This window comes from Mobula hypostoma, chromosome 1 (genome assembly GCF_963921235.1).
Source record: "Mobula hypostoma chromosome 1, sMobHyp1.1, whole genome shotgun sequence".
Taxonomy (NCBI): domain Eukaryota; kingdom Metazoa; phylum Chordata; class Chondrichthyes; order Myliobatiformes; family Myliobatidae; genus Mobula; species Mobula hypostoma.
Genome location: NC_086097.1, coordinates 221,491,788 through 221,507,325, shown reverse-complemented (window position 1 = coordinate 221,507,325; position 15,538 = coordinate 221,491,788). Strand labels below are relative to the sequence as shown.

The 15,538-nt window shown below is 40.1% G+C and overlaps 1 protein-coding gene across 2 annotated transcripts in view; it reads left to right on the top strand.

Moving 5' to 3' along the window:
- eya1 (EYA transcriptional coactivator and phosphatase 1) overlaps positions 1-15,538 on the top strand; it is a 198,272-nt gene that overhangs the window by 76,340 nt on the left and 106,394 nt on the right. For both annotated transcript variants that reach the window (XM_063042018.1, XM_063042022.1), the window contains 2 exons: positions 2,463-2,637; positions 15,256-15,398. In XM_063042018.1, the coding sequence (XP_062898088.1) occupies positions 2,463-2,637; positions 15,256-15,398 (318 nt within the window). The remainder of the gene's footprint in view (positions 1-2,462; positions 2,638-15,255; positions 15,399-15,538) is intronic.

The following is a 15,538-nucleotide window of genomic DNA, read 5'->3' as shown; positions in this document are numbered from 1 at the left end:
CTGTCCAGCTCTTGGCTCCATCCCTCCCCTCCTGTCTTCTCCTATCAATTTGGATCTCCCCCTCTCCCTCCCACTTTCAATCTCTTACTAGCTCTTCCTTCAGTTAGTCCTGACGAAGGGTCTCGGCCCCAAACGTTGACTGTACCTCTTCCTAGAGATGCTGCCTGGCCTGCTGCGTTCACCAGCAACTTTGATGTGTGTTGCTTGAATTTCCAGCATCTGCAGAATTCCTCGTGTTTGCGTATATTTCTTTTATATTTGGTTGCTAAAGATACTCTATTCAAGGCCCACTGAATCAACAGATCACCAGAACTACTTTGGTTCTTAAACACCCAGCACTGCTACATCTATTATTTGGCAAAGATTTAAAAATCATAACTCAGTTCCATTGCTCACATTATTGATTCAATACTGAGTTCTGTTTAGCAATAACAAAATATTATTCATTGTACTGTCGCCTCACTGTGCAATTATATTGAGAATTAGATTGTGAAAGGTTAATAACTATTTGTACTCAGCAAAGACAATGTGTTAGAGACAATCCTAAAATAAGAGTAGGATAATAAGCAGAATTGGAAACTTCTGCTGGATCAAAGGCAAAGGTGACATCTTCATGTGTGAGAGTCAGAAATGGGAATGGAAAGTTTAAAGTTACTGCCTTGGTATGGAGGTCAGTAATGAAGGAATAGTGGTCAACATTCACTGAGGCTACAGCTAATCAAAGACTTTTGAGGGGTTTTAAGCAGACCCTTTCTTGTCAGCAAAGAACTGATCCAATGTTGGGCTTTTCACAAGTATCCCTTATGTCTGTGACCACGACAGGTAAAGCATAGGTTTTTAACCAATAAGATAAGGAATTTTAAACCAAAGATTATGAATCAGAAAGGACAGATTTATAATGTAACAAAAATGAAGTAATAATTCTTTCTTTCTTTCTTTTTCAATCTTTTTATTAGTTTCAACAACTAACACGTTACAAAAAGTACATAATAATTGGGATTATGTTAATTGATAATAATTATTAAAGTTTACAGTCAAGAAGCACATAGTTAGAAATATTCCAAAATCACACAGATTAACAACAAAATATAGAAAGAGCATACATAAAATATTAAAAAATCGTAAAAAAAAGAAAAAGACAAAAAAACCCTAAAAAAATCTACCCAAACTAAAGAAAACTACGGAAAAAAAGAAAAGAAAGGGCTATTATGATATCTCAGATAGAACCAATAGTGTCGCCACTTCCGCTCCTCTCCCCATATATTGAAATCACAAGATAGATTGACAAGGGACAGATTACATCATGTGGAAGTATTGGATAAATGGTCTCCAAGTCTCATCAAATTTAATAGATGGATCAAAAATAACACTTCTAATTTTTTCTAGATTTAAACAAGATATAGTTTGAGAAAACCAATGAAATGTTGTAGGGGGATTAATCTCTTTCCAATTCAATAGTATAGATCTTCTAGCCATTAAAGTAACAAAAGCGATCATCTGACAAACTGAAGGGGTCAAATGATGTATTTCAATCATTGGTAAACAAGTAATAATTAAGAAAGAAAAATGAATTAAAAAGAGAGAGTTAAAGGAGAGGTGCCAAAAAAAAGAAAAGTTAAGAAACTTTACATTCTGAAGACACAAAACTCCTTACTTTAGTGTGAGTCACCCATTTTTTTGTGCTCATTGTCTCTCCTGGTCTCACACTTAAATTAATGTAATATCCGTGGACTGTGAATAGTTTTGCTTGTTCTGCCTTTCCATTCTTTAATAAATACACATAACCTTTGTGTACCCATAGAAACACTTTTTTTACCCCTACATAGTATGCTGCAGTTTTTCATATATCATATTCATTAGAGATCACGATCATCTCTGAGTAGAAAGGTGTTCATTAAAATCCACCTTCAAAGACTGGAGAACAAAAGTTTTGCTGATGCACTAGTATAGTGTTAAGGAACTCTTACCTTGCCTGATGATTCACTTTTCAGATGAGGTGCTAATCCATGCAAGTAAAATAAAAGGTATTTTATATTCCGCAAAACAAAGAAGCATTAGCCAGTGTTTTACTCCCACCCTCTTTTCCTTTGGTGAGATCGCTACAAAACGTTATTCAGCGCCTGGAGTAAAACTTTAATTGATAAATTCCCTGCGTTAAAGCAGTCATTACTCTTCAAACCTATTCATTGGATGTAAAAAGATTGTGAAGTGCATTACAGTTGAGAAAAGTGTTAAATGGATGAAAATTCTTTCTGCCAGCGTCTGTCTGAAGTTTGGGGTTGGCTTTCACATACACTGGTTCACATTTATTCATTCACCCGGCAGCTGTTGTAATGTTTCCAACTACCTATTAATATCTGAATAAAGCAGAGAATATTATATACAAAATAAATATGTTTTATCATAATTAGGAAATAACTGCATTAAGTAAAATCTAAATCTGTTTATGTTGCCTTTTCTAGGAATATTCTTACACGGGCTTTGGCCAGGGGCAATATGCACAGTATTATAATAATTCTCCATATACTTATATGACAAGCAACAACAGCAGTCCAGCACCTCCTTCGACCACTACAACATATCAACTCCAAAGTGCACCATCTGTCACAAGTCAGGCTATTACAGATGCCGTTACAGGTAATAAAAACACTTCTAAATTTACCTGCTGTGGAAATTTACTTTCAGGAGCTAAGTGTAGGAAGTAAAATATTCAGGGATTCAGATTATTTGAGGTAACTTAGTTCCGTAATTCAATTCCTAACCTAATCACGTGGAATACAGATCTGGAGATGTGCGCTAAATCTCATTGTGCCTTTTGGGGAATTTAAATAAACTTAACTTGGCAAATCTTGAACAAAAAATGTTGGAAACAGGAATTCTGATCCTGACACAGCTAAGTGTTGTAAAGCCAAGCTGGTTCATTAATGATTATTAATACTGTAAAAGGTATATGATGTTTTTCCCAAATTTGACCTCAATTTGACTCCATAGCAACATTGATGTCATAGACTCAATGGACTTGGTATTGGTCCAGTGAGCTATTCAGTTGTTTAAAAAACTACTTTGCAGCTAGAAACTGTATGTTTGCCAGAATAGCTCCTTGGATATAAATGCTGACCTCTTCTCTTAAGATATGTTCCTGTCTGTGGAGCCAACTAGTTAGCAGAAAGTATAGAGTGGTTCTCAGAATTAGGAAAAACTATATCTGTGCTAAAAAGAAGGTTTGGATATCTGGCTGGGTTTGTGTAAGTGGGAGAAGACCTTCCACTTGTTGTCACCTGTGTTCTCCAAGTTCCGTGTTTAAAGGTTGGCATGTTAGACAAGAATTAGAAATAGGTAGATAATGATCCATCAACAAGTGGACGTAGAAAAAGAACTAGCAACAATTGAAACCTATTCAAGTCAAGGTGAATGTCAATTAAAATAAAATTTCCTTCATTATTTTGGCCTAACAGCTGTTAGCAATACAGTAGATCTGAAGTTCAAAGTAAATTTTTTATCAAAGTACATATATGTCACCATATACAACTCTGAGATTCACTTTATTGTGGGCATTCACAGTAAATACAGGAAACACAATAGAATCAATAAAATACCACATCCTACAGGGTGGACAAACAACAGTGTGCGAAAGACAACAAACTGCAAATCAAAGGGGGAAAAAAAACAATAAATAAATAAGCGATAAATATCAATGACGAGTTGAAGAGTCCATACGTTGTGGGAACAGTTCAGTAATAGGGAGACTGAAGTTGAGTGATGTTAGCCCATCTGGTTCAAGAGCCTGATGGTTGAGGGGTAATAACTATTCCTGAACCTAGTGGTGTGAGTCCTGAGGCCTCTGCACCTTCTTCCTGATGACAGCAGCGAGAAGAGAGCATAGCCTGATGATGGATGCTGCTTTCCTGTGACAGCACCCCATGTAGATGTGCTCAATGATGGGGAGGACCTTATCCTCGATGGACTGGGCTGTATCCACTACTATTTGTGGATTTATCCATTCAAGTGTTTCCATACCAGGCTGTGATGCAACCAGCCAGTATACTCTGCACCACCCATCTATGGAAGTTTGTCAAAGTTTTAGATGACATTCCAAATCTCCACAAAATTTGAAGGAAGGAGATATGCTGCCATGCTTTTTTCGTAATGGCACTTGTGTACTGGACCCAAGACCCGGCCTCTGAAGTGATAATACCAAAAAATTTTAAGCTGCTGACCCTCTCCTTCTCTGATTTCCACCCCGCCTCCATCAGTGAGGACAGGCTCAAGGACCTCTGGTTTCTTCCTCCGGAAGTCATTAATCAGCTCCATGATCTTGCTGCTATTGAATGAGGGGTTGTTGTTGTGGCATCACTCAGCCAGATTTTCAATCTCCCTCCTGCAGTATATGCAGATTCGTTACCTCCTATGATATGGCCAGAGTCGGTGGTGTTGTCAGCAAATTTAAGTATGTCATTGGAGCTGTGCTTAGCCTCACAGTCATATTATAAATTGAGTGGGGCAAGGGGCTAAACACCAGTCTTGTAGTGCACCTGTGCTGAGGTTGATTGTGGAGAAGTTGTTGCCAATCCGAACTGAAGGATTCAGTTTCACAAGGAGGTATTGACCCTAAGGTCTTGAAGCTATTGATTAGTTTTGAGGGGATGGTAGCACTGAATGCCGAGCTGTAGTCAATGAAGTGCATCCTGATGTATGCATCTTCACTGTCCAGATGGTTCAGTTGCAGGACTAACCTCCAGAGTTCTGGGTCATTGATCCAGGCATTGAGTTTGAATTCCACTTTTGTAGTTGCAAAAGTTAACAGTAAATTAATCTGGAATTTAAAAGAAAATGAAATTTGACGCTGTGATGGTAACCATAAAGGCACCAGATTATTGTGATAACCCACATGATTCACTGATGTCCTTCAGGTAAGGTCAATAGCTCAAAGGTCCAAGCAAATTTATTATCAAATACAGTATGAGTATGTCACCATGTACTACCCTGGGATTTATTTTCTTGCAGACATTCACAGTGTTACGTACCCCATAACTGGGTTGCCAAACCAGCAAAAATGGATCACTCAGTTGGAGTCTGGATTACTGGAACTAAGAAAGTTTTATTAAAGAAACAAGCAACACAGTACTCTAATCAAAAGGATAATAAATGCAACAGTTCAGCAATGATAAACACACATGTACACAGAATTAGGATAACAGGATCAATCAAGCTCTATCGTCGTCTAGGGGTAAATGACCAGTTTCAAAGTGACGCAAAGTTCAGTTCAATTGAGTTCAGTTCAGTTCACAGTAATCACTGCCGTGGGAGATGGACAGTGGGGGGAAGGAGAGAGAGAGCAAAAACAAATGAATATTCAAACAGCTTCCACACAGACCTTCGATATTCTTCGCAGTCAGCTTTCGGGCGAGCCCTTAGTGATGTCTTCTGAGGTCACCGACTGTGACCCCTCCGTTTCCAGATACGATCGTTTCTCTGCGATGAACCTGGCACCCAGGCAAGGGCGGACACACACCAGGTTCCCGCCGATCATACCTTTCCACCCTGTGCATCTATGGCTTGGTCCCGCGACCAGCCCTCCAAAACCTCCCACCGACTTGTGGGAGACGCACCGCTTCCAGGGTCTCGTTACCTCGGGGTGTCATGTGTGTCTTGCCTTAGCGAACCTGTCCCTTTTTATCCCCCTGCTGGGGTATCGCCTGTCCATCACTTCAAACAGTTCAGGGTTCAAAGGGGGGCCGATCTTGACAGCTCTCCTTCCGTCCCTTAATTAACATTTCCAAATGCTGCTCTATTGTTTTACTTATCTCTCTTTCTCCTGAAGACAGGTGGCAGACCAACTGCTGATCCCACTGGTGCCAGCACAGGACAGCTAACATCTTAATCTATGTGTATTCTCATCACAACAGTAGAACAAAGAAATGCAATAGAATCAATAAAAACTACGCATAAACAAAGACTGAAAAACAATCGACGCGAAAAGATGACAAAACTGTGCAAATACAAAAATAAAATTAATATTGAGAACATGAGGTGTAGAAACCTTGAAAGTGAGTCTATTGATTATGGCAGTGGTCCCCAACCTCCGAGCTGTAGGCCGATACCGGGCCATGAAGCGTGCAGGGGTGCAGCGGTAGCCAGAGAGCAGCCAGCACATCTTTAAGAAAAAAGCCGAAATAAACAAGCTAGTTAATTAGGTGCCGCCCAGAAGCCAGTCTCCATTAGAGGAAGTGAGGTGGAGAGGGTCAATAACTTTAAATTCTTCGGCATTAAGGATCGACGTTTCTCTCTCTGAAAAGTGTCAGAGGATCTGTCCTGGGACCAGCACGTAATTGTCATTACAAAGAAAGCACGGCAGCGCCTATACTTTATTAGAAGTTTGTGTAGATTCAACATGACACCTCGATCCTATCTTTTCAGCCTGTCTGGGCTGGTGTTTAAATTGACCAAACAATGGAACAGCTAAAGGCTCCAGCGCCCTGGCAAGAGGAGTGAACATCACGTAGAGCAAGTGAAATTGGCAATCGCCTCTGATCTGGGCCGACATTTACATGCCAGGTGGCACCTAATTAATTAGATTGTTTATTTCGGCTTTTTTCTTAAAAATGTGCTGGGTGCTCTCCGGCTACCGCTGCACCCCTGCATGCTTAGCGGCCCGGAGGTTGGCGACCACTGGATTATGGTATCAGTTCAGAGTTCAGATGAGTGAAGTTACCACACTGGCTCAGGAGCCTGATGGTTGAAGAGTAATAATTGTTCCTGAACCTAGTAGTGTGGGATGTTAGACTCCTGTATCTTCTTCCCAATTACAGCAATCAGAAGAGAGTATGGCCTGGATGGTGGGGGTCCTTGATGAATGATGCTGCTTTCTTGTGGCAGCTCTCCTTGTAGATACGCTCAATGCTGGGGATGACTTGTCCTCCCCATCTGCTTTACATACACAGTCTCTCTTTTGTGTGACTCCAAGCCCACAGTTTGAGTGACTCTTAACTACTTCCTCAGTGCAAGGGCAGTTAGGTATGGAAAATATATATAGGCACTTTTCTAAAGTGGGCATGTAACAGCAACTGGTAAACTCAATGACACATTTCAGGAAGTCTTTGAGCGATGCCTCAAGTAAAATAAATTATCAAGGCAATTTATCTCTGCACATCCATAGTACTATCTTTTTAGAAAGATACTTTGGTTTAAGTACCACATGTGGTTGGGCCTGGGATCAGATAGGTGAAGGCTATATAGAACTATAATCAGTATCACATAATGAATGTAGCCCTTATCCTGAGGCATTTGAATCCTGAGAGTGATATGCACCAGGCTTGTGTTCTTATTGTTGGTTCATCATGTTGGGTTTGGAAAATATTCGAAGAGACCAGATATATAAGTATTTGGATAGATAGAGACTGATTAAGGATCGTCAATATGGTTCTATGCTTGGTAAATTGTATCTAACCAATGTTTTAGAGTTTTTGAGAAGTTACCAGGAAGGTTGATGAACATTATCTACATGGACCTTAGCAAGGTCTTTGACAAGGTCCCACATGAGAGGTTGGTCAAGAAATTTAAGTCACTTGGCGTTCAAGGTGGAGAAGAAAATTGGATTGGACAGAAGAAACCAGAGAGATGTAGTAGATGGTTGCTTCTCTGATTAGTGGTTGTGCCGTAGGAATTAGTGCTGAGTCTGTTGTTGTTTGTCATCTATATCAGTGACCTGGATTAACAGATTTGAGAATGACACCAAGATTGGGGGCATAGTGGACAGCAAGGAGGACTATCAAAGCTCACAGTGAGATCTTGACCATTTGGTGAAATGAGCTGAAAAATGACAAATGGAATTTAATGCGGACAAGTGTGAGGTGTTGCATTTTGGGAGGACCAACCAGGGCAGGTCTTACACAGTGAAAGGTAGGGCACTGAGAAGTGTGGTAGAACAGAGGCATCTGGAAAAATGGATCCATAATACCTTGAAAACAGTGTCACAAATAGGGAGAGTCATAAGGAAAGCTTTTGGCATGTTGACCTTTATAAATCAATGTACTGAATATGGAATTGGGATGCTATGTGGAAATTGTGCAAGACATTGATTGGTGAGGCCTAATTTGGAGTATTGTGTGCATTTGGGTCACCTACATACTGAAAAGATGTAAATAAGGTTAAAAGAGTGCAGAGAAAATTTACAAGGATGTTGCTGGGACTTGAGGACCTGAGTTATTGGAAAAGGCTGAATGCTTAAGACTTTATTCCCGAGAATATAGAAGAATGAGGGGAGAATTGATGGAGGTGTACAAAATTATGAGGGGTGTAGATAGGGCAAATGTAAGCAGGCTTGTTCCTTGGAGGATGGGTGAGATCAGAATTAGAGGTCATTGGTTAAGGGTGAAAGTGAGAAGTTTAAGGGGAACATAAGGAGGAACTTCTTCACTCAGAGGGTTGTGAGAGTGTGGAATGAGCTGCCTGCACAATTGGTGGATGCAGGTCCAATTTCAACATTTAAGAGAAATTCGGATTGGTGCAGGGATGTGAGTGGTATGGAAGGCTATGGTTAGGGTGCAGGGCAATGGGACTAGGCAGAATAATAGTTCGGCATGGCCTAGATGGGCCAAAGGGCCTGTTTCTGTGCTGGTAGTGTTCTATGACTCTGACTCTATTAAAAATCTACCTTCCCCATTTCTGCTTCTTGTGAAGGCCATAAGACATAACTTGCCATGAATTTTTGCTCTGCTGAATGCCCTCAGACATGAGCCTTGCAAATGCCCAATCTTATAGCTTGTCATCCAGCTCTCTAGGCCAAGAAAAGGTATCTCACTCTTTCAAGCTACAAAGGTTCAATCTAGACCCATTTTATTTATCTTAAGCCTCTTTAGCCTGCTTTTATTTTTATATTCCTTAAGCATTACATCCCCCTCAGCCAACTCAAGCAGGACACATCCCAAGTGTCATCATGCCGGGATTTAGGAAAGGTCTTTGGTCCTTTAGATATTTTTCCCTGGCAAGGTCAGTTAGTTGGTTGCCGTTGTCCATTGGTTACGTGCCAGAAAGTTCATATCTACCGTTACATTCCATGATGTGTGTGATTTTACACACATAGAAAGGCTGTTGAAGAAGCACTCTCTTCATAGTAGTCTTCACGACTGGCTGGTGTGTTTATGGACAGTTTTAATCTCTCCCTCTTCCAGTGTGTCATGCCCTCCTGTTTCAAATTGTCCATCATTGCCCTGTTGCACTAACCTCAATTATTACCAAATGCTTTGAGAGGCTGGTTAAAGACTACATCTGCAGCATCCTACCACCCACACTGGACCCCCTACAATTCACCTACCGAAGGAATTGGTCTACCGATGATGCCGTAGCCTCAGCACTACACCTGGAGAAGAGGGATGCATATGTTAGAATGCTGTTCCTGGACTACAGTTCAGCATTCAACACTATAATTCCCTCTAGACATGACAGGAAGCTCAGAGAGCTCGGCCTGCACCCCACCTTGTGCGGCTGGATCCTGGACTTCCTATCAGATGGTAAGGATAGGCTCCCTCACCTCTGCCCCGCTGACCCTCAACACAGGTGCCCCCCATGGTTGTGTCCTGAATCCCCTCCTCTACCCGCTTTACATCCACGACTGTGCTGACACACACAGCTCCAGTCTGCTGATCAAATTTGCAGGTGCCTTATTTCTGGTGGTGACGAGACAGCCTACAGAGAAGAGATTAACACCCTAACACAGTGGTGTTAAGATAACAACCTCTCCCTCAATGTTCAAAAAACAAAAGAGCTGAATCTGCAGGATTCTACAGGTTTGGACTCTGATGTGGTGTCAGAGGACTGGAAAATTGCAAATGTCACTCCACTCTTTAAGAAAGGCGGATGGCAGCTGCAAGAAAATTATTTAGACTGTTAGCCTGATCTCAGTGGTTGTTAAGATGTTGAAGTCAATTGGTAAGAGCCCATGCCAGTAACTTTGCTGTAATGCCTTGGGCTCTTAACTTGGTAAGCAGCCTCATGTGTGGCACCTTGTCAAGGGCCTTCTGAAGGTTCAAATATATCCACTGCATCCCCTTTATCTATCCTGTGTGTAATTTCCTCAAAGAATTCCAACAGGTTCGTCAGGCAATATTTTCCTTTAAGTGAATGGTGGTGCTGGCTCGAAGGGCTGAATGGTCTACTCCTGCACCCACTGTCTATTGAAACCATGCTGACTTTGTCCTACATTGTCCTGTGTCACTAAGTACTCCATAACCTCATTCCTATCAATTGACTCCACAATCACCACTGCCTCATCTTTCCTCAAGAGCAGGGATGTGATGTTGAGGCTTTATAAGGAACTGATGAGACCTCACCTTGAGTATTGTGAACAATTTTGGGCTCCTTATCTAAGACAAGTTGTGCTGGCATTGGACAGGGTTCAGAGCAGGCTCACAAGGAAGATTCCGGGACTGAAATGGTTATCATATGAGGAATGTTTAATAGCTCTACTCACTGGAATTTAGAAGAATGAGGGGGATCTCATTGAAGCCTTTTGAATGTTGAAAGAATGAGACAGAGTAAATGGAGAAAGGATGTTTCCCATGGTCAGGGAATCTAGGACAAGAGGGCACAGGCTCAGGATAGAGGAGCACCATTTAAAACAGAGATGTGGAGACATTTTTTTAGCCAGAGGGTGGTGAATTTGTGGAACTTATTATCACAGACAGCTGTGGAGGCCAGGTCGTTGGGTGTATCTAAAGTAGAGCTTGATGGGTTCTTGATTGGACACGGCATTAAAGGCTACGGGGAGAAGGCTGGCAAGTGGGGCTGCGGAGGGGAAAAAGGATCAGCCATGAGTGAATGGTGGAGCAGACCCGATAGGCCAAATGGCCTAATTCTGCTCTTTTGTCTTAGGAACTAATAACCTCTTGAACAAAAAGGAATACCTACCTAACCAATGAGATGTTCTCACAACCATTGATCTCACTTTAGTGACTCTTTATCTTGTTATTTTATGTTATAATTATTTATTGCTATTTATTTATATTTGCATTTGCACAGATTGTTGCCTTCTGCACTCTGGTTGATCTTTCGTTGATCCTGTTATAGTTACTATTCTATAGATTTGCTGAGTATGCCCACAGGAAAATGAATCTCAGCTGTATATGGTGACGCACTCTGATAATAAAACTTCCTTTGAACTTTTCAACTTTGAACTATTTCATTGTTCAGATGTGAATTTGAGACGATTTTCAGTTGTAATTTTCAAGTGAAGATTGTGCACGTATACAATACTGATAAAAAAACTCTTCCTCAACTGAGCATGCAGACTCAGATGAATGATGGGTTAAGTAACTGGGATCTTGTGACAGATTTGTTCAGCCTATCGTGTGTTTTTTAACCCTGTGAAGATACGTATTTGATGAAACACCTCCAAGCAAAAATGTGTGGTGCTAGTATTCACAGTGACCACCAACTCTCTGGACACATTGCATTCCTGTTGAATGGATGGCTACCTCAGGGTGCCAAAACAGAGGTGCTTTATTTTCCAAAGCTGAAAATGATATATTACAGCTAGGGTTAAAAGAATATATGCTTTTTTATTGTTCACCAAAGGAGTTTGTGTTGAATTGCATGATTTAAATAGTTTCATATTTTAAGAAATCCTACTTCCATCCAAACTCTTCACACATGCCTCACATACGATACAATATGCAAGACATTAGAATTTAATGAGAAGTTAACTTTGATCAGTCAAATTACACACTGCCACTTCTGTAACCATTGCAGAAATTCCTCCTCCAAAATGATTATTCTGTAGAATAATGATACAGAAAGAAACATCTAAGCATTTTAGGCCCACAGAGTACCTAAAAATAGAATAAAAGCCATCAGGGGAAAAAGATTTCCAAGTTATAAGTTCACTCAAGTATAGCAGTTAAAGAAAATAAACTGCCAATAATTTGTCCATTCTATTTTCGGAACAGAGGTGCTCAGGTATTTTGAAGAGCAGGCAAATGTAATTCAGAATACTGTTTACACAGTTTTATAATTACTGCTCTGTAAAGGGTAGTAAAGTTACTATAATTCAGATATTCCTCCTGGACGTGTTTTATACATTTCTTTTTGAAGTTTTGCAAGGGTCCATTTTCAGAAAAAACAGTGTGGGGTTGCATTTGTTGGAATCTGTCAGAAAGTTTGTTGGACAAGTATTTGCAAAGGAAACAAGTGCTGACCATGGGAAAAAAAAATCATGGAAGTCAGCTAAATACTTAAGTAATTAGTACATAGTGCTTAGAAAATAGAGGGCTATGGGTAACCCTAGGTAATTTCTAAAGTAAGTACATGTTCAGCACAGCATTGTGGGCCGAAGGGCCTGTATTATTCTGTAGGTCTTCTATGTTCTAATTCCTTTTAAGTCTGCCATTTAACTAACTAGAGCAAAACTAACACAATAAGGCACTGTTAAATGCAAGTAACAGGCCATGTAACATCTGTGCAGACAAAGATATTGATAACAGCTATGACGACATGGTTCAGAACTTACTGAAAACTTAGTTTCTATAACTGTGCCAATTTGGACCATTTTCTGCCTTGAAAAAGTACTTGTTGAAATATAATATGCACTTATTTGAAGCTGTCAGCTAATTGGGCACAGCATCGAACATCATACAGATCACAGGAAATTCTATCATTGTGATTCAAAACAAAAAAAGATAAAGTAGACCCCAGCCATTGAGAGTAGAACAATATAGCTATCTGAAGATAATATGCAACAAATCCTGGAAATCCAACTCAAAGCAGAAATACAGGAAAATGTTAGTGAGTCAAGCAGCAAATATGAAAAGGGAAGCTAATAAATGTATCAGGTCAATGATCATTTGTCAGGGAAGAAAATAAAGTGATTGAGCGTATTAATTATATCTTGAATTATCTGTATCTAAAAGTTTAGATTTTCAGGTTCCAGCACTTGGGCATATGTGACCACGGCAAAAGAATTGCTGTCTTGTTAAGTATCGGCAACAGCTAGTCTTCCCAGATCTTTCTTGGTTTAGTCCATTTATGTAGTGGGTACCAACACCTGATCTGGACTCATCCCCTCAATAAAGTAAGAGCCCACTTCAATGGAAAGGGATGAAGAAATTGGCACTCTTACAGTGCACATGGAGAACAGCCCCAAATATACATGCAGCTGTAGACCCACAGGATGAGGACAAAAGGTTTCCCCATGTTAGTAAAGAGCACATTTACAAATCTACATTTAAAATGAATTGGGGATGTTGCATTTGTGCCAGAGATTGTGGTTTGAATGCAGAATTTTTGCTTTACATGCTTATTACTGAGAATTGCCAGAGAAATAACAACTGCTGAGTTTACTAGTGTTTTCCCATTCTTCATTCCAGTGGTCTTGAGCTTTACAGCTAACACACGGTGTAACTCAGCATTTCAGAGTGGGTCTCATAACATACCTGTCCCTCGAAGTATGATAAATACATCATTACCATTAACCATGATAGTATTAGATTTTCCTACTTGATGCCAATCATACTGGTTTATATCAAATCACATTTGAGCTAATTTATTAAGTGCTATAGACATTTTTTATCAGATTCCAGCAATTCAAATGTGCATAAAATGGAAACTTTGATATCCCAGAATAACTCCCCTTCATATGTCAAAGTAGGCTGATAGCTTGAGGTGGGGCAAAACTGTTAATCCCAGCAAAATCCCATCTGTGACCCATTTTAATAATTCTCCACCCATGCCTTCTGTCTCTTTTCTGCCAGGATAATACATGCAAACCTGCACTCTGTTTCTGGGAGTGCAGTGCAGGTTACAACTGTGTTACTGGTGTGGGGGCTGCATTTGTAAAAAGTGGGGTCCACATAGAAAAAAGTAAATACTGTGTTTATTTTAGACTTTTTCCACCTAAATTTCATAAGATTGATTCCATATCCTGGATTTTTTGCGAGTGATTTGTGAATTCCATAAATGTAAATTCCATTACCCAAACTGCCATATCAGAAGAGCCTTCAGAAATCACTAAATCTGATTTTGAAGAATAAACCGGTTTTGTAATGCTTTATATGCCTTGCGTTTAAAACTATTTAGAACAATTTGCAGTATAGTTACAGTGAGGTAGGCAGAAAATAAAGAGATGGCCCAGTAATCCATGTTTTTTTGATGATGTTCCTATGACCATCTGGGTTCCTGACGATCCTAAAGATGGATCTTTGAAAATACAGCTAGAATATGAAGCTGGTTGAGGCCTTGCCCCCACAATCTTCAGATTCACAAGTGAGAAAGTGACTGTAAAACCACAATAACACTTGGAGTTAAAAGCTTTGTTATAACAGGGGTTCCCTACTTTTTTTGGGCCATGAACCCCTACCATTAATGAGGGGGTCTGTGAATCCCAGGTTGGGAACCCCTGTGCTGTAGTTAAGTTGATGAATTAAATAAAAAGTTGAAATTTTTCAAAGATCTGTCATAGTGAGAAGTATTTAGAACTTTCCATGATAATTGGAATCTGAAGACTAATTTAGTAATTACTTTCCAAAATATGGTTGCCTCGCTATAGGAAGGATGTGGAAACCATAGAAAGGGTGCAGAGGAGATTTACAAGAATGTTGCCTGGATTGGAGAGCATGCCTTATGAGAATAGGTTGAGTAAACTCGACCTTTTCTCCTTGGAGAGATGGAGGATGAGAGGTGACCTGATAGAATTCTATAAGATGATGAGAGGCATTGATCGTGTGGATAGTCAGAGGCTTTTTCTCAGGACTGAAATGGCTAACGTGAGAGGGCACAGTTGTAAGGTGCTTGGAAGTAGGCACAGAGGAGATGTCAGGGGTTCTTTACGCAGAGAGTGGTGAATGCATGGAATGGGCTGCTGGCGACGGTGGTGAAGATGAATACCATAGGGTCTTTTATGAGACTCTTGGATAGGTACATGGAGCTTAGAAAAATAGAGGACTACGGGTAACCTGAGGTAATTTCTAAGGCAAGGACATGTTCGGCATAGCTTTGTGGGCCAAGGGGCCTGTATTGAGCTGTAGGCTTTCAATGTTTCTATGTTCCTAATACAGAAAGTAGAGTATCACAGGAATGGATTTAACATTCATCTATTAATCTTACAATTCCAATTTTGTCTTTATCACCAAAAAAAAAAGAATCCTCTACATCATCCAACATACTAATGCCTGGTTGTAAGTTTATTCCCTCTTAAGATGCAGCAAACACACTTGTATAAAAACCCTTCAAGTGAAGGAGGAAGGTGAAAGTCATTTTGTATTTCAGGTGAATTTGGTACCATCCACAGTCCATCCGCAACCATTAAAGATTCAGAGTCGGATCGGTTACGTAGAGCTTCAGATGGAAAATCACGTGGCAGGGGTAGGAGAAATAATAACCCGTCTCCTCCTCCAGACAGTGACCTTGAGGTAAGACTGATATCTGGATGCCATTAAAAGTGAAAAATTGAAGTGATGTATGAGCACAAATAAATGCTCCACTTCCTAACATCATAATGATGTTCAGCTGATAATAAAAGATTTGAATTGTTTAAAATCTTTTTGCTTCC